The sequence below is a fragment of the Papio anubis genome, chromosome 3 (genome assembly GCF_008728515.1).
Source record: "Papio anubis isolate 15944 chromosome 3, Panubis1.0, whole genome shotgun sequence".
NCBI classification, from domain to species: Eukaryota; Metazoa; Chordata; class Mammalia; order Primates; family Cercopithecidae; genus Papio; species Papio anubis.
In genome coordinates, this window is record NC_044978.1 from 130,090,488 (window position 1) to 130,110,530 (window position 20,043).

Consider the following 20,043-nt stretch of genomic DNA (forward strand, 5'->3'; position numbering starts at 1 on the left):
TTGTTTGTTTGGAGACAGGGTCTCATTCTGTTGCCTAGGCTGCAGTGCAGCGGCATGATCGCTGCTCACTGCAGCTTTGACCTTGGGGATCAAGCTATCCTGCCGGCTAGTTTCTTTGTTGCTGAGACTACAGGTACTGCCACCATGTCCGGCTAAATTTTTTGTTTTTGTTTTTGTAGAGAGAGGGGTCTTGCTCTGTTGCCCAGGCTGGTCTCAAACTCCTGGGCTCAACTGATCCTTCTACTTCAGCCTCCCAAAGTGTTGGGGTTACAGGCATGAGCTACCACATCTGGCCTTGATCTTTACTTGTTAATTATTTGCTGCTTAAGAGAGAATCACTTTTACTTATTCAAGTGATTTCAGTGTATTTCTTCAGATATTTTATATAACTGTTGTTAATTAATGAGGTTTTAAGTATTGCACTTGTTAATAATATGCAGAAAATAAGAGAAGGAATTGGAGCTATTATTCCCATAAATGGAGTGAATGAGAAAAGTAATTTTAGAAAAAGTTGATCAATTTTAAATGAAATTCACATCCATGCTTTCTAAATATATGTCAAAATAAACCAATTAGTATTTGTGGAGGAACATGAATCTGATAAAAATTTCCATGCCAAATGAATATTTCTCATTATATCAAAGTATAAATCTTCAGTCTTAGAACTGAAAGACTTTGTTATTTATTATCTAGCTATGAATATATCTTAATTTTGAAACATCTACAACAACAAAAAGAAGGAAGAATAGTACTCAAAGTTATTAGTTTGATAGAACTGATTTAAGGCAGACCTTTTGATATCAGATTGATTCTTTCATATTTGTTACTGTATTATCCACATAAGATCTTACTAGGAGACCAAGTTACTCTGCCATAATGCCAGCTTGTAAATATTTGACATTGAGTCTCGCAGAAACTCTCTAAGGACAGTGAACAAATACCATAAGCAGTATTGCATTTGAGACAAAAGGGAATTAATTGAGAGTGACACCCATAGATACCACTGGCTGCTAAGAAGGATACGATCAGTGCCAGGAAACAGCACTGCACCTTTTATCATTTCTCCCATGATGCACCCTACTGACCACATGTCAACTGAAAACAAAAATGAAATGAAGATAAACAAGAACACAGGAATAGAACAACAAATAAATGAAAACACTGGGCTACTCATGCCATAGAGCAATAGTCTGACTTTTCACTGACTGGATGAGAGGCCAGTGGCATGATCATTAGTATTTTAAATGGTGAAAAGGGGAGAACATAGGCTGTCAAGGCCCTTTTCTGTCATATGACTGAAATAACGATGCTACCCAATGCTACCTAATGTAGAATAATATTACTTTGCAATTATAACTCAATGATTAATTTAGGTTTTGATTTAAAAGGTCTAATTTGCATTCATCTACTAGAATCCTACTGATTTTTATCATAAATTATTCCAGATAGTGTTAATATGCAGATCAGCTTCTTTTTTACTCTTGTATACATATTTGAAAAAAAGAAAAAAGCTGAGCTGCCAGTAACCTCAAGAGTTTCTTTTATAAAACACATTTACCCTTGTTTATAAATGCAGTTCCAGAAGTGAAAAGCCAGTTTAAGAATGAATGTTTCAGAATATGTTGTCTTAGTTTCATTGACTCCCATCAAAGGAGCATGTTTCTCAGCAGGAAGCCTTGTCTTATTCTTATAAACACGGTTGCCTTATAATGATAAGAAACGCTGGCTTTCAAAATGGGATGGTTCAATGTGAAATAAACAACATGACTAAAGAGCTGATACTACTTCTGAGACTGTAAATCAAAAGAAACCTGGAATTCAAGGTGAAAGTATAATGGTCTCTCTGTTATTGCCAGGTATCATCCAGAATTTAAAACCAGGAAGCCAGGACAGAGTGCACACAGGGAGGGGCAAAATGGGGAAGGGTGAAGCAAGAAAGTGAACTCTCTCTCTTGAACCATACTTGGTTACTCACTTGTTCTACTTAAAAGTCAGAAAGAGAGGGCATTCTTGTGGGGGGGAAAATAAACAAGAAGAATTAGGGATGCTGAGGGGGAGCAAATAGGGAAAGGCATTAAGATAGCAGCACGATATAATTTTGCTCCACTTACTTTTCAAATTACATCTTGTAATTTGGCAGTGACCTTAAAGAGATCCTCATGAGATTCATTCCAATGTGAAAATCTCACTCGGGTTAAACTCAAAGTTTCCATTGTTTGATTTAACACCTAAACAAAGTGATCACTGCAAAGAAATGGTTATGGCTTTGAAGGTGATAAGCATACCCAAAGAAGCAAATATGTTTTGCTTCCAGTTCAGGAAAGCAACTGACATGCAGAAATATCAGGGAAAGATAGAGCAAACAGTTGTGCATCCCTTTATTATTAACGTGTTTGTCATTTCAAGTAATATCTGTCTCACAACAGGTTGGTATTGAGAAATCTTTGATTAAAGGAAAAAAACTGAAAACATATTTATTTTTAAATTCCAAGTATTCCTATCATACTGTCCGAAGAGACCAGTTTGACTAAATTGCTATTTATGGTGTATCTATATTTTATAGATATTGTGGAAGAGATATACAAAAAATATTGAGATAAAAAAACTCAATATGTGGTGTTTTCTCTTGCCTGTCTCCATTCAAACGTTTGGAAAAAATGGTTTCTGCCATTAACGTGTCTGGGATTTAGGAAACATCTATTTCTATTTCTTATTTAGTATAAAATAGTTTTTTACAATATCTCTTGCAGATATATTCATCTTTTTCTGCTAGAGAACCAACTCTATTATTTTCCAACTATGTGACTTTGGCCAGGTTACTTCTCTCTAAACCTCAATTTTGTCCTCTAAAATATTGATGATAAGCTGTATTTATTATGCAGAGTTTTATAGAAGACTTGGAAAAGTTATGTCTGGTAAAGATCCTTGCACAATTGCCTGATACATAGCAAGTCCCCAATAAATATTATTTATGTATCAAATCATCATCTATTAAATAATATATTAAAATTATATCTGGGAATTAAATATCTTTGGGAAAGGTTTATTTTAAATTTACATAATTATATTATATATTTCCATCTATAATAAAGAAATCTTTCCAATGGAGGAAACACCACTCACTAGGCAATCTATTTTATTGTTGAAATCACTTGGAAAGGCATCCTACATATTGAATCACATTGACCCTATGGAACTTCTCTTCATTAGGTAAACAGGAATTGTCATGTTTCCTCATCCAAATAATAACCTTAAAATATGTAACTATAACCTATAATCCCTAACCATTCCTCCATTCCTCTCCTAAAACTGGACAATTTTATCTTTCTGGCTAAAATCCCTTGATTTTTTCTTTTGTTTGTTTTTCTGTTCTTCACATGCCTTTAAACAACAGCAACAACAATAACAACAGATGGCCTACCTGAAATTCCGGTCTCTATGTTGTTTTAGCTCCAAACTAATTCTATATAGTTGTTAATTTTTTTTTTCTTTTTTTTTTTTTTTTTTTGAGCCGGAGTCTGGCTCTGTCACCAGACTGGAGTGCAGTGGCAAGGTCTTGGCTCACTGCAACCTCTGCCTCCTGGGTTCAAGCGATTCTCCTGCCTCAGCCTCCTGAGTAACTGTGATTACAGGCACATGCTGCCACACCCAGTTAATTTTTGTATTTTTAGTAGAGACAGGTTTTCACCATGTTAGCCAGGATGGTCTCGATCTCCTGACCTTGTGATCCACCCACCTCAGCCTCCCAAAGTACTGGGATTACAGGCATGAGCCACCGCACCCGGCCCAGTTGTTGATTTAATTACTGGTATTAATAACTGGTATGTCTCACAGTTCTCTTTTTGGTGTGGGGGATCTGGGAGATATTCCAATGTAAAGGAAGAACATTTATTTAAAATATATCTTCATGGGCAGAACTCAAAATAGATTTAATAGATCACAAAACTTTTGCATAAAAATAATGCAGAGATATAGGCTCTAGATCTGAGATTCTGAAGTACATATTGAATTTCATTTTCTTTATTTTAATATATCTTTCTGAGTGATAATATCCTGGAAATCTTTCTAATTCCCATTTTAACTTTACTCACCATTCACTATACCTAGAGAATATTTATATCTATGTTACCAAAGTGCTAAGCCTTGTGCCTAGAAATGATAAGCTCTGTTATCTTGAATTACAAAGATTGAATATATGCACATAAATTTATATAGATTTTTATGTACTCAAGACAGGATTATGGCTCAAGATAAACTCACTGTACCAAACTTCATGCATTTGCCATCCCCACTAACAGAAAATACATAATAAAAGAATTTGATACCAACTCTTATTGAACAGGAAGATGGTAGTGGTAAGTCTTCCCTCTACTAATATCTCTATATTAGGATGCATAAACATACTAATACAATATGTATTTGAATATATTAGTGATATATATATATTGCTAATCAAGTTAAGAATAGATTATTTTATGAAATTGTCAGATATTACAATGAATAGGGACTGTGCATAGACCTTAGATGTAATTAGCAAATTCAATCACTGTTGGAAACTGGATTTTTATGCTTTCTGAGACAATCCAATACAGCATTTGGATCTCTATAAGAGTTCTGTACACTAAAGCTGCCAAGGTAGAATTCTGGTGGCTTTTAAAATTCTGATTCATCACATTCTTCCATCATCATTCTATCATTCCCATAGGCAGAAGGCAGATTCACTTGCAATTGTAACACTCAGATACTGAGTCACTTTCCTTAGAAGAAATGTTGAGTAAGTTTTGGTGTTACCAAAATATGGTTAATTTTCAGAGTGAGGACCTCTGAACATCTCATGTCATATTATTTGTCAGAAATTAGCTTATACTAAATTATCTTTTTCCTACTTCTAACCAAGAGACAGAAATGATATAATGTAAGCCCTGGAAGTTAAATCTAAATAAATAAAGAACTATATTGCTACTTCCATACTCCGTCTAATAGCTTAGATCATGATCCACGATTAAATAATTTTTGGACTATGTGAGCTTCTATCCTGGAAAATGTTTCCTCTCTAGGGGATTATGTAATTCTTCTGTCACAATTTCTGAGACTTCTCCTTAACACACCTAAGTATATTTTCATTTAGTGTGGAATTTAGACAAATTTTCTTTCAATGAATGACTCAACACACAATAGCATGAAGAATTAATATAGTTTTCTAAAATCAGAACATTTCTTTGAAAATTATTTGTTATAATTTTATAAAAATTGTAAGTTACAAAGTTATCAGTTATAAAGTTAGAGCATTTCTTTTAAAATTAGTTAACTAAGTCTTAAATTTAGTTATTTAACAAAAGGACCTTGTATTAAACTTCAGTTCAAAGATAGAATTCTAAAAGACTACTGACATACATAAACTAAGAATGTACATATTTTGCACATGTGAATCTAAGTAAGAAAAATAAGCAACAATTCACAAAACTTAACGCTAAATATTGTAATGCCAAGAAATCAGAAAAAGACTTTCTCCTTGATTCTACCTATTAAACTTGCTTTTATTTCTTTACAACCTCGGAATCTCCAGCTTCCATTCTGGTGAATCCTGTCTTGAATCTTCATAAAATAATAATAAAAGAGAAAAGCAGCAGGCACGCTAGTGGTCAAAATGTATTCTTTTAAACAAATTCAAATAAATAATAATTTTATTTTTAAATATATGTTTATAATTATGTGCAATTTGTTTAGAGATGTGAAAGAATGCCTACTAAATTTTTTCATCCTAACTTTATTTAAAGCCATAAATTTTATATTGTTTGAAATAACCCTGTATTGTCTTAATTCTAAGAAACAGAGTTAGACTGCATAGTAAGTTGTTAGTTGCAAAAGTTTATTAGCAATTAAGCACTATCATTTCAAAGAGGTAAGAAGAATTTAAAAGTATCTCTGTGCTAGATGGATATAACAATCTGTAACCACAAATTTTTGTTCATTTTACTTTGATACTTCCTAATGTTCATATTCAAACTTTAAAAAGATATAGCATTCAGTTAATTTGAGGATGTTTTTCTTATTTCTTCAAATATATTTTTGGAAAACCATTTACCTGTTCCTTAATAACTTGGCTCCCTGGCAAGGTTATGTGTATATCTCTTTGATTCTAATTGCAATTTCTTGTTCTTCAGAGGGAAAGGCAAGAGGAGCTATTTTAGCAGTTCAGCTGTTAGCTTTGGATATAATATACTTGAGGTCTAGAATTTTCAAACGTGTGCAGCGTGCCTGTCTTTAATTTTATATCCAGAGAATATTGGCCAAGAACTTAGATAAAGGAACATCACAGGGTTTGCTCAAAGAAGGTGCTACCATTTGAAGTAGAATGGAAAAAATAAGGTTGAAGAATGTATCTAAAAGAAGCAGGTTTGAGGAAAGGACTCAAGAAAATTCTACTGGGACAATAGGTGTCTTTGATAATCAACAAGATGGCATGCCCTGGTTGGGGTTTGGGAAGGTAGAGGCAGTCAATGACTGGATAGTTCTTAGAAAAAACTTCTAAGGAAGCATTGTAAAACTGCTTTCCTGTAAATTTTATTGAAAGGAACAAAATCTGAGTGAAACTAAAGTCATTGATTTCTTTTATCTGTTCTTTGGACTACATAAAAAAAAATTGACTTGGCATATTTACTACTCTCTAACTTGAAAGTCAGCATGGGTTTACGAATGTTTAAAGAATGTTTAGTAAGACATTTAAATATGAATGTGCATTATAATGTTGTTCAAATAAACTACACTGTAAAAATATATGCTATGAAATGTTTTAATCATAAAACTACAGTGAAAATTAAGTATATGATAGTGTATGTATAACTAAGTAATACTTTACACAAGAAAAATAAGTATTAAGAAGTGATCCTCTGGATATTAAAATAATTAGCAAACGAATAGGTAGAAAAGCAAATATGTATTGTTTATTTTGTTCAATTTTGTTTATTTTGCCAACATTCTAATTTAGTAACCAAGACAATTCCCTGTGATATCATCTAGATCATATCAACCACCAAGAAACCCCCACAATGTTTCTCAAAATGCAAAGATAGTTTGAATGTGGGAAAGTAGTTAAACTTCAGTCATCAATGACAATTTCATGAGATTCTCTGATTCATCAAGACATTTTAACTATTTTTGCTTAGGGTTCAAGTTTAAAAGTTCTGTGAAGAGAGAAGAAAAATGTTGATTATTATGATAGCATTATCACATCATTTTTCAGCCTCAGTAATTTAATATAAATTACTCTGAATAATTCCAGGTGAAAGACATGTGAAACTCTGATTGTTTTTTGAAATTTCTGCAGAATCTTGGAAGAGATCAAGGTATCAATTAGCATATACTTAGCTTTGCTATTTCTTCTAATAAATGTTAGAGTAATTTCAATATGCTTAAAATTGTGGAATTCTTCTGCCGATAAATAACTTGAATCAGCCCTCAGCTTTGTGTCTGATAGTCACAGTTTGAGAGGTTATCTGACTGCTCAGTTGTTGCTAGGAAGCCCTGTGCATAAAATGATAATAATATCATTTAAAGATTAATAAAACAATTCCACTCAAAATTGACAAAGCACATTATTTAACTGAAATTTCTATAGGTTTATTTTTTTAAATATAACCATAACTTTAAACATTAAGTTATAATTTTAATTATAGATAAAAGGGGCTAAGAAATCCAAATGGAAACATTTTCAAAAAGGAAACATTTTTTTCTAACCTATTTCATCGGAAAATATCTACTGATTTTTCAGTAAAATTTAACTTAAGCAAAAGGCTTTCCATTGTAGATGTCTTTATGCAATTTTTTTTAACTTCTAGGTCCACTTGCAGGGTCATTATCACATATGGCACTAGGCTATTAAAGACTGCTGTACTATGTAATCATCATCTTGAGATAAAGAAATACAGACATTATATAATGAATGAAAACCTTTATTATAATCTACATTATTTGTATTAGAGATTATTTTAATGTCTAGGTTCATACATATCAAGGATATAAATGTTATGTATTAATTTTCACACAAATAATTTCAGCTCTAAAAATTTTTCTAAAACAAACTAGGATAAAAAGTGGGGGTGGGGGGCGGCTTCCAAGAGAAAAATTTTTAAAAGAAAATAGAATTATCAATATGGTGCTATTTTTTGTTTGTTTTTCTGAAGGGTTAGATTGAGTTTAAAACTTTTTACTTTTTTTCTTTTTTATTGGCTTTTAAATTTAATACTGTCAAAATAGAAGAAAAGCAATCCTCATAAATGCCTGAAGAGCTAAATAAGATCTCAAAGGACAACCTCGCTATGTGAAATCAAGTGACATGTAACAAAATGTCACATGAAAATGAGAAATCCTGTGGCTTTTTGCTTTCCACTGACAAGTACATTAAAGAGATATGGCCGTGCAATTCACTCTGAGTATTGATTGAGAGATTCCTTCTTTGTCTAAAATGTATTATATACCAAAGACAAAAGCATGAAGAGAGTAATTCCTACTTTTGAATAAAGTCAGCACATTTAAATATGAATGTGCATTATAATTTGTTCAAATAAACTATACTAGGCATATAATTAATCCCCAAACTATAGATAAGTAATTTAAAATGAAATAAATTTTCCTAAGTAGCCATATAAAATCTAATGGTGAAAATAATACTTCACACTAAATATAGGAAAGGAACATGGAGCAAACAGAGATTCAAGACCTTGAGATTGGTTATAAATAAATGGTTGCCATGTAGTTTTCTTATCTTCTAGACCAGCACTGTCTAATAGAAAAATGACAGTCACAAATGCCAATCATATATGTAGTTTTAAGTTTAATGTCCACATTCAAAAGAATAAAAAACAGGTGAGTTTAATTTTAACAGCATATATCTTTAATCCAATATATTCATAATGCCATCACCTCAACATAATCTATATAAGATTATTAATAATACATTTTACATGCTTTTAAAAATATCTTCAAAATCTGGTATGCATTTTACATATAAAACACATTTTAATTTAGACTAGTTATAATTTCAAGTGCTGAATAACCACATGTGGCTAGTGGCTACCAACTAGACAGTGCAGTTCTAGAATATGTCATTACTCTTATATTACTAGTGGAATTTCAAGACTATCTCATTAATATCCAGCAGAATGAATTAATGTCTACCTAAATACAAGCTTATTATGGTACCCACTTCTTGTTGAGTCATTTTCTTTTTTGTTTTTGGTTTTCGCTGTTGGACTTTTTAAATACCTAAATAAAAAAATCATAACATTTCTTACATAATAAAAGGATTCCTTAATAAAATTTTCTTATCAATCCAATAGAATGGTTAATAGAGTTATGAGTCACATGGTTATTGCCAATTTCCAAAACATCCATATGTAATAAATATACTAAATTCAATCCTGTATTGTAGTTGTTAAAGTTGTCAATTGTGGTTATACTTAGATTTGCACTAGTATATGTAGTAAGGTATTTTTGTATTTTTAAAAGTATATTCTACTATTATATGTAAACTTTATTGTCTATATATTACAAACACAAATCTGTACCTTTACTAGAGAGTTAACTTATGGCCATTTAAGAAATGTATCAGTTCATTTGATAATCCCAAATCATAGATAGCTCTACAGGAAAATTTCTGATGGACTTTATTGCAGGACTCAGTAGTAGAACTTAAATCAAAATTGCTTCATGAAATTATAAATTTAATTGGGAAAACAAGTATGTATGTCTATGTCACATCTCCAAGTCAGGTGAGGGAAGTCTACATTAAACTCACCTGACCACCAGCAACTTGAACAATAATTACAATTTTTAAATGCAGAAGTTCATGTTTTGAGGAGGATATGATATATTGACCTGTTAAAGACTTGATTTAGTGTCAAGAGTAGTTTAAATCAATGAAGCCATAGACAGAAGCTTAGTATGTCAGCAAGGAGAGCAACTTTTATGCCTAAATATTGTAGAAGCACAAAATAGTTTTAGAAAGGAGATGGAAAATGTGTCGCAAATAGTGACTTATTTTTCTAGTTATAAAGGTAAATATATTTTAATCATTTGGGATCTGGTGGCCTCTGTTACTAAAGGAAAATAGCATTACTATTTTTAGTTGCAGGCAAGAAAGTAATTTTAGAAGAAAAAAGCCTATTGAAATTTAATGAAAAGAAATCATTGTGGTAGATAGTCTTCGGTACTGGTCAGATTATAGAAATCATCACTTTTTTATTACAATAACACCACTTACCCAACTTTTTGCTTCTATCTTTACTCTCCTGGTAAAATCATTATGTGTTTAAAAGGGAGAGAGAACAAAACAGGTAAAGCTGTAGCAAAAGGTACAAGGATACAGTCCCTTCCTGGAAAGAGGATTTTGTGGCGAACCATTTCTCCCATAATGCATCCCACAGACCATATATCCACTAGAACAGGAGAGAGAGGGTAGTGAAGAAAAGGGAGGAAAGTAAAGTTAACTAAGATAATTGACTTCTGAAGGAGGAGGAAAAAGAACAGTTTGATTAAAAGTACAATTTTCACCTCCCACCAAAAGTTGGCCAAAAGGTGAATTGAAACCAGCACTACGCTATGACATAAACAGTGTCTAGTATTAGAACTCAAATTAATCTTTAAAAAACCATTACTTTGTGGATTCTGCACATTGCCTCTCAGTAGTGCCACAAAGTGGTGACGTTGGTGACAGAGAAAAGCAATAGCTAAACCAAAAGTATCTCCATGGCAGGTGACAGCTAAAAGCCACCAAAGGGTTTTCTGTGTCATTTTCTGGATGCAGAGAAAACGATATTAACTTGTAGAGGTGGCTATTTTCACTTTCTATTCTATTCAGTTACAGATAATAGGGCAACAAGAGACCACCTTTTTTTCAGGGGGCCGGGGCAGGAGCAAAACAAGATAAATTCAACCAAATCCAAGAAACCAGGAAATAACTGGAACCATGGTTTAGAGGCAAAAGAATTGGAATTCCTGGTATTTAGGACTTAGCTTTTCCTTCAGAAGTTTATTCTTGTAAATAAACATCAGTTTTAGTTTCCATTTGAAATATTTCAAGAAAAAGGACATATGATGAATTAGCACATGTATAAAGGAGTCATCTGGAAGGAAAGTGAAAAAAGTATTAAATGTGTTAAAAATTGTTACGTACATATATTTATTTCCAAATTGTCAAACTTGTTAGGAAAACATGCTTTGCCTTCTCTTACCAATCTTTACCTCTTTCCAACTTGTTTTTTATTATGGACAAAGGGAACTTTTGGGCATAATCATTTGGCCGAATTGTTCCATGGGGAAGGAAGGCGGGGCTAGCTGCAGGGGACAGCAGGGCATGCCTGATGTGGGAGCAAGCAGGTTTTTCTGCATGATAACCTTCCACCCGTTGGTGGGAGGGCAGCACCAGGGTGCCAGGCAGGCCTCCTCCATGGACTTAGAGAAGTCGAAAACCTAAGGCAGCGACTTGCAATTCTTTCTAGTGAGGAAAGGGAAAGGGATTTTAATACCAGCTATTTGCAGTGCCAAGATCTGAAAAGCCCGAATAGGCAAATTCAGATCCTCTCCCCCACCCCAGTCTCCTGTACATTCTTGATTCTTGACTTTGTTTCTCAATAACTTGTGAAGAAAGTATAAAAATGTCCTCTTTTCTGAATGAATTAGATGTGGTATTGCCTAGTGAGGAGGACTAGATTCATCTCTTCTGAGTCAAAAGGTGCCAGAACTCTGACGTTGCCCACCAGGGTGAACCTGACCTTCGTAAGAGGTGACTTTTTAACTTCCTCTGTATAAATGCATACATACATTATCTGTCTTCTAATCTAAGAGTATACAAAGAAGTTTCTGCAAACTTCAGTGGCCAGGGAATTTTCACAAAAGTACCCTGTAGCACCTGAACATAAAAATACCCTGATTATTTTTATAGAACTTATTAAAATAGTCTGCTAAAACTAAATACAATAGAATATAAAATAAATATTTAAGATACATTGAATACATATACAATCCTAATTTAAAACTATTTTAATTCCTAAGTATATTGAATATGTTTTTCAATATGGTGCATTATTTGAAAGATATAGTCTCATCAAAATAATACACTGCAATGCTTTCTAATAGATATTTAATAAATCCTTAGTTTTAATCAACAACACTCAATTGTAATACATTTTTAAGATTCCTTCCACAGCCTTCATTTTAAAGTGTTCATGAATATTAGATTTTCTTTAGGAAAGCAGTAGTGTCAAATTTGACATTTTCCTTTTTTACGATTTTTGGAATATATAAGAATTTATTAGGCAATTGCTACTCTAAATATTTCTTACAGAGCAACTTAAATTATTACAGAAATTCTTATTCAATTTAAATAATTTGGATTATTTCAAAGTTGTCTGTGAAGATATTCACTCCCAGGATTTGTGTCACATTTTTGCTTGTCTTTTTCTAGAAATACAGCCATCAGTCTGAGATACGACATAAAAGCCAAATGGCTAAATGCGGTAGATTCCTTCCTGCTTTCACACTCATGCTCAGCTGAGCTGCAACCCAAATAGCAATTTTTCTCAATATCTAGGCACGTGTGCTAATCAGTATCCACTTGACTGTTTAATCAGACTCCATTTACAATTCTTTTTCACTATTAACATTTAGTGCTCTTCTAGCAAAGCTGACTTGTCAATAACATCCTTCACATTTTTAATGAGGGTTTCTTACCAGTAGTATTAAAAAAAAAAAAAAAAACCCTGAATATGCTATCTGGCAGCCCTACCTTATAAAAGCATGTACATGAAAGAGAACATTCCCCTTGGCTATCTACAACGTGCACCCATTTTATTCACGGTTTTGATGCTGCTCTCCAGAAGCATCCCTACCGTTCTCCTTGTAGCCCATCCCCAGGATGACCTCCGGGGCTCTGTAATAACGTGTCACCACATATGGAGTCATCATGAAGCTTGTGCCTGCTGTCCTGGCCAGTCCAAAGTCCAGGATTTTCAATGTGCAATCAGACTTGACTACAATGTTACTTGGTTTTAAATCCTAACAATAAGGATAAGGGAAAAAATTAAAAGCCAGTATCAAGTGAAACATGTTATTTCCATTGACTCAATCAACATAGCAATCTTGCAGTAGCACTGATGAGGTCCCCCTGACCTACAGAGCCCTAAACAAGGCAAATGATTACTGCTACAAATAAGTTAACTGTTAGTTTTTGGATTAAAAAAAATCTTCAGAAGGTTTTTTAATCCCAGAAAAAAAATTGTATTATCATTTTCACAATTTACACTGATCTTGGGATGAGGTTTTAGAAAAAAAAAAAAATGTATCATTGATTGTCTTCTGTTACATTTCTCCTTAGGACAACATAAATCTTTCAACATATATATCATTTCTAGGCCTGACAGAAGATCAGATCAGGGCAGCTGTCTTTATGCTGCCAGAAACAAACTATGGAAATGAATTGTCTTATTTCAGTTGCACATATGACTTCTGCCAATCAAGGAGCTGAAAGCATGAGGCTTCTAAGAAGCTGCATCTCAATGAGCCAAAAACATAACATTGAACAAACTCAACTACTAGAATTTCCTTCTACAATTAGTGAACTAGGTGCCAATTCCAATATCAAAGAAATGAGGAAGTATATTATATTTGACCAATGCCCCCTGTATAAAGAAAATAATCTACAGTTACTCTTCCTCTTCTCTTAAAGCATTTGAATTGTAATCCTAGAGAAGGTGTTCTTACCCTGTGAATAATTCCAGCAGAGTGGAGGTGCTTAATGCCACACAGCATTTGGTACAGCAGGTAAGACATTCGCTCGTGGTCTAATTCCATCTGAATCACTTGACATAAGTTGGCATCCATCAGTTCCATTACTAAGTAACTAGAAGGGTAAATCCACAATGTTAGTTCCAGGTCACGAGATCTATGAAGTCCTTTCAGTTAGTCAGAATTCTCTCCTAACTCTGTAAGTCTTCTGAACTTCTTAGCTCTGCCTTTGACTGAATCAAGACTATGAGAATTTCCAGGTATTGCATGTGTGTTAGCTATACAAACCCTACCACAAGGTTGCTAGTAGAAAAAGTATTTATTAGTGTGTGGTTTGTGTCCATAGAGTTTTTAACCTTCATTTTGCCTTCACTTTCCCCTGTATACCCTCAACTCTTTTGTGAGTATTATAATTTTAAATAAGAAAAAAATTCAGAACAGCTTCTCCCTAAATTCAATGTATCTGTGTTAAGGACAAGGTACTAGGGAATCACTTCCTCTCCTCCATCTGTTGTCATTACTGGGTAGACGTTGCACAAAATCAATGACACTACAAAGATCAAAAGAATAAAGATAATTTTCATGTCCCTTTTATTACTATTTCTTTTTATTTGTTTGTTTGTTTTGAGATGGAGTCTCGCTCCGTCGCCCAGGCTGGAGTACAGTGGTGCGATCTCGGCTCACTGCAACCTCCGTCTCCCAGGTTCAAGCAATTCTCCTGCCTCAGCCTCCTAAGTAGCTGGGTCTACAGGTGCACACCACCACACCTGGCTAATTTTTGTATTTTCAGTAGAGGCGGGGGTTTCACCATGCTGGCCAGGATGGTCTCGATCTCCTGACCTCGTGATCCATCTGCCTTGGCCTCCCAAAGTGCTGGGATTATAGGCGTGAGCCAGCATGCCTAGCCTTATTACTATTTCTTCAGGTAAATTAACTCATTGTAGAAAGTTCATGGAATCTATTAATAATCATAAATAAATAAGCCTTCCCTGAGTGACCAAGAGTATGGAACAACAGAGCATATAAAGCCACAAGGTCAAAAGGAGCAGAATGTCTTTCTACACACAAACAGAATCTTCTTGACCTATCACTGGACCCCTTTCATTTGACCCCACCTCTTACCTCTCTTTGATCAGTACAAGGGATTTCAACTGTGTGTGTGTGTGTGTGTGTGTGTGTGTGTGTGTGTGTGTGTTATTCCCTTGGGCTATCTAAGTGCTGTGCTCTCCCTTCCTTTATGAGTTTTGTTACTTACACATCTTGGAACTCCTCCAGCGTTTTCTGGGGTGTGAAGACATTTAATAAACTAATAATCTGAAAGAGAGTGGAAGGGACAGAGGAAAAGAGAGAAAGAAAAAAGAGAATGTATTATTTTTAAATTTTATTTCAACTCAAAGTCACTCACTAATGCTATGGTGGAAATGGAGAAGTTGGAAAAATTTCTAGAGCTGTCTCACAGGACACAGAAAAGTATACTCAGAAAGAACAGATGATCTGTCTTCAGGTTAATAATGCAGCTAAAAAGCTCAATTCTTGGGCAGAAGAAAGAATCAGAGAGATGCATAATTGTTACACTGCTTTCAAGTGTGATTCCTCGTGGCAGAATATGGGCCTTTGGGGGATTAAACAAAAAAGGAAGAAATGCGGTGTGAGAAGAGAGGTGGCAGTAAAACACTCAGCGAAACATAGCAAGGGGATACTTCTCCTCCAGATGAACAAAGTCGTATTCTACTTCATGACTTTTTTGTGTTGTTACTTTATATTTTTTTACTTCTACCTCACCCTCAAATATTAAACTAATGCTCCAATAATATGTGTGGGGAAAGGTGCATTCTAGATGATATCAATGATGAATTTAGTAGCAAATTATTTAAAAGTTTTCTACATTCAGTTAGAAGCTTTTTGTTTCCTGCTTTATTTTATATATTAGCTAGTAAAGAAATCTACCTTCTAGCATAAGCAAATTTTGTAAAAACCCCTTGTCACATTTCCAAATAGAGTTCATAGATCAATAACTCAAAATGTTCTTCCAGCTAAATATTTGGTACTAACGTGCCAGCAGGAAATGAATATAAAAATATACAGATACAAATCTTATACTCACAAGATAGTTGCAACTATTTTATTAAAAATAGATAAGTACAAGGTCAAGATTTAAGCAGCTTCAAAGCATCAATCAATGAATTTCAGTAAACTCTATAAATGATATAAAGACATATGGAGTAATAAACATAAAATGAAATTAAACACCTGAGAAATTGACTCAATTCTATGGAATGTTTTATGTCTCATGTAGTTTTAACTTACTGAGAAATTGTTGACAAAAAATAATCATAGTACCATCCAATATTTTCTAGTATACATATATATGGCAATGGTTGTCATATAGTTTTTTAAAAAATCATCTTTTCTAAAGCAACCTTTCAGTGTGAAATATTCATATAGAAATAAAATTGTTTTAAAATTATCTTTAAAACTTGTGATTAAAGTGCCATGTTATTCTGTATACTCAGTGCTAGTGAGTGTTGAAAACTGCCTATGAAGTACATCTTTCACTGTAACATCTACAGTGGGTCTGTTTCTCTAGGACTTTATCAATCTCATAAAGTAATTTATTTCATTTTGATATTTGTTCAAACAAAAACATTAGCGATTGTGTATAGAGCACACATTACGCCTACACAAACATTCACATGAACACTCCTTAACAATGGATAAATGCTAACCCAGATCAACTAGTGAACAAATAATCCAGATAATCTAAGAAATCTAGAAAAGAGCATTACAATTTTAAATAAATCAAGTTTTATTGTTTTAAAAGGTAATTTATCAAGATCTATTCCCTACTGTATGTTCTTATTTTCCCTTTTCCTATGACCTTGTTTTATCACTTTTCACCCTTTGAGAAGTTCTCCTCTAGCCTTCCTTTTCTGTCTTATAAATTCTAATTCCTAGCAAGAGCCAATTTTAAAAATGCATCTGTAGAAGGAGATTATCACAGCTATAAAGTTTCCATTTTAATTCAACAGTTTCCAGACAGGAATCTCAGTTCTTTTATCCCAGCGTCTTCAGACACACGGATGTAAATCCGTGTTTGTCAGGCCCCACTAGTTCCTAGAATTGAATATTTATATTCTTTTTTTTAAATAACAATTTTAATCTAATTTTCAGTTGATAATAAATACAGAAAACAGGCGACCAAACTAACACCATAAAGAAGTATTTTCTAAATAGATTTTCTTCGTATTATTAAAGATTTAATGAGATTACTTTACTCTTCCTTTGCTTTCCACACTATTAACAGAGTTCTTATTAATGTGGAATTTACATTTGGTTGTAGTGGATTTCCTCTTCATAAAAAGTTCCAGAAATGTGTTTCTGCAGACTTCTGCATACATACATACACACATAAAAGGAAGGTAGCAGGTGGGGTGCTATTTATAAATTATCACTGCAATCTGGAACTCTTTTTTAGGCTTCATAAATATAAGTCTCCAAAATTTCAGTCAAGAACGGGAAGTATTATTCTCTCAAACTGACCAAGCAAGTGGGCATTTCTCCACATTGTATTGCATTACAGGGTCTGGCATGAGGATGAGGGAAATATAAATACATGTATGGAAAACTTTCCATACATTTGATTCATTGCTTATATCCATCCATTTTCCATTGCCAGTGTTATGCTCCATCCTCCTTGGCATAACAGAATACATTGCATTGATCATGTGGCTAATCTTGCACTTACCTTTATTTAACATACTGAAAGAACAAATTAGTATATAACTCTTCATAGGAACCATCCTTTCTATCATTTCTATATTCCTTTCTAGAAGTCTCATGTTTGTTGCATGTCTATATTAGATTTGGGTGTGCAGTTCATAAAATTTTAATTTCTTGGTGAGGCCTTTGCTGCTTGGCCTATTTAAATGGGTAAACCTATCCCACCACACACTGACCAGTATTTTTAAATCTTCCTTGTTTACTTTGCCTTACTTAATAGCACTTATCATCACCTGACATTTTACACATTGACCTGTCTTATTGTGGATCGCCTTGCTCTTGCCAATAGAGCATGAACTCCACCTGGACAGGGATTTGTCTGTTTTCTTCACCATCTAGATCTGTGCCTGGCACATTTTATTCATTCAACACATATATGTCAAGTGACTGAATTAAAAAGTCATCAGGGTAGAGGAATAGAGGAAAACAGAAACACTGTCATGGGGCCCAGATCTGCATATTTGCATTTAATTATCTTTCAACTTAATACTAATACATTTGTGTCTTCTCAGTGCTACTTGTAGATGGCGAGCATTATGGACAAGATACCTGGTTTATAAAACCACGCTGGTAATGTGTTCTGTATAATTTTCATACATAAGAACTTTGTAGAGATAACTCTACAAAGGTATTCTACAACTTTAGAATGATTTTACTTGTAATAAAATTATTTTTTTATTTTTAAGAAAATAAAATTTTATTTATAATTTATTATGTATTTATATGTAAAATATATTCAATGTATTTATTATAATATATTTATTAATAAAAGTTGTCATTAAAATAATGAATTCTCTCCTATTTATCTTTACTAGGAACAAGTGGAGCACAGAATGAATTCTAGAGGTCTTGGCCTGTGATTGAAGGAGCTTAGATTCTGAAGTAAAGAAAGTCCTTTAATGGTCTACCCAGCTGAGTTCTGATGAGAAAAAGCTCTTGATCCCATTCTCAAGTGCTTTGCAAATATGTACTTGCATACTTGCCCATCCCTGAAAAAAATAAGATGCCAACACACAGTGGATTCACTGAACAATTAGAGGCCACCACCAGACTACAGCTGAAACTAAAAGGAGATAACATGAATAAAACTCAACTGTTAATAATTAAATCTAACTTATAAATCGAAATTAAACCTAAATTGTAAAGAAATATAGCATGGTGCTTTGTAGGTTTTTTTTTTTTTTTTTTTTTTTTTTTCCTGGCTTTTGGCTTTGCTTGTCTTGTTTCTTTTTTGGAAAGCATGAAGCTCTCAATTTGGAGCAAGATAACCAAATATGGTAAATTTTCTAACTAGGGAAATATTTATAAAATTCAGCACTTCCACATCATATGGTTTTTAGGTGATTTTTAAGCAGAAAGCTACCAGGAGGACAATGAAATTGAATGCAGCATATTGGCAGGATAAACAACCTTAAGAGGCAGGAATTGCAAAGTAAAGAAAGCCTTTCTTACTCAAGTACAGACACATTTTCTTTTTCCAATCTCACAACCTCCCACCGCCAGAATTTTAAAAATAACAAAACTCACGTTTTTATGGTTCACACACTTCATGAGGACCAGCTCCCGGTACGCTCTCTTGGCATGGGTTTGGTTCTGAAAGGGTCTGCTGAGCTTCTTAATGGCCACATTTCTGTCAAGGACAGCATCATACGCGGCACTGTAGAGATCCAAGAGCAACTCAGAATTAAGAGCAAAAGATTCCTTAGAACTCTTGCCTACTTGACTAAGGACACAGGTAAAGAAAATGCTATTTTGGAATCTTACTCAGATTTTGTATACTCTGGTCACATGCCAATCAGGCTGTAAGTAAAGATATAAGTGACTTGTATAAGAATATTCTACATGCTAGAAGGATGAAGAAGAGTTGAAGGAAGTGAAGAAGAAGGGAGAAACAGGAGAAGGGGAGAAGGAGAAGAGGGCAAAGGAGAAGAAAAAGATCTTGCCAAGAATATAGAATATAATTGCCTCAGTAAGTTGGTGGAATAAGAAGTAAGACAGACATTCAAATTTCCCACTAGTCATGAGACTATAGCAAGTCATTTAATTCCTCTGAGCTTGAATTTCTCATCTGTTAATATATGATATTTAATTTTTTATAGCTATAAAACTTCATTGTTCTTTGGTTGTTTTAAATCACCATTTTTTTCTATACCCATTCACAAGAACCAGGTGTTTTGTTTGTTTGTTACTGTTTTTTAGAAACAGAGTCTTGCTATATTCCCCAGGCTGGTCTTGAACTCCTGAGCTCAAGCTATCTTCCTGCCTCAGTCTCTTTAGTAGCTGTGACTACAGCCACATAATATGGCACCCAACTAAGAACCAATTTTTAAGGTGTGATGTTAATTGCCATAAAAGCACTTGTGGGCTGATGATCAAAGTGTACTCTCATTAACAACAACAAAGCTCAAAATAAGAAATGCAATCAGGGAATTTTAGAAACATAAATAACTGCATTTAAATACAAAGACAAAAATAAATGCT

General features: G+C 33.6%; 1 protein-coding gene and 1 long non-coding RNA gene across 18 annotated transcripts in view; one reads left to right on the top strand and one right to left on the bottom strand.

The window, feature by feature from the left end:
- The window catches only part of MAPK10 (mitogen-activated protein kinase 10), a 336,526-nt gene that overhangs the window by 70,565 nt on the left and 245,918 nt on the right, over window positions 1-20,043 (bottom strand). For 10 of the 17 annotated variants that reach the window (XM_003898914.4, XM_009207125.4, XM_009207124.4 and 7 more), the window contains 5 exons: window positions 19,090-19,219; window positions 15,038-15,096; window positions 13,759-13,897; window positions 12,888-13,053; window positions 10,365-10,436 (listed from right to left, as the gene is read on the bottom strand). In XM_003898914.4, coding sequence (XP_003898963.1) covers window positions 10,365-10,436; window positions 12,888-13,053; window positions 13,759-13,897; window positions 15,038-15,096; window positions 19,090-19,219 — 566 coding nt within the window. The other 7 variants (XM_009207132.3, XM_009207129.3, XR_004182576.1 and 4 more) reach the window with 6 other exon arrangements.
- On the top strand, window positions 31-13,805 carry LOC110743385. Its single transcript, XR_002522355.2, has 5 exons — window positions 31-133; window positions 4,233-4,355; window positions 7,283-7,346; window positions 11,680-11,782; window positions 13,724-13,805. It is a non-coding gene; the product is annotated as an uncharacterized LOC110743385 (long non-coding RNA).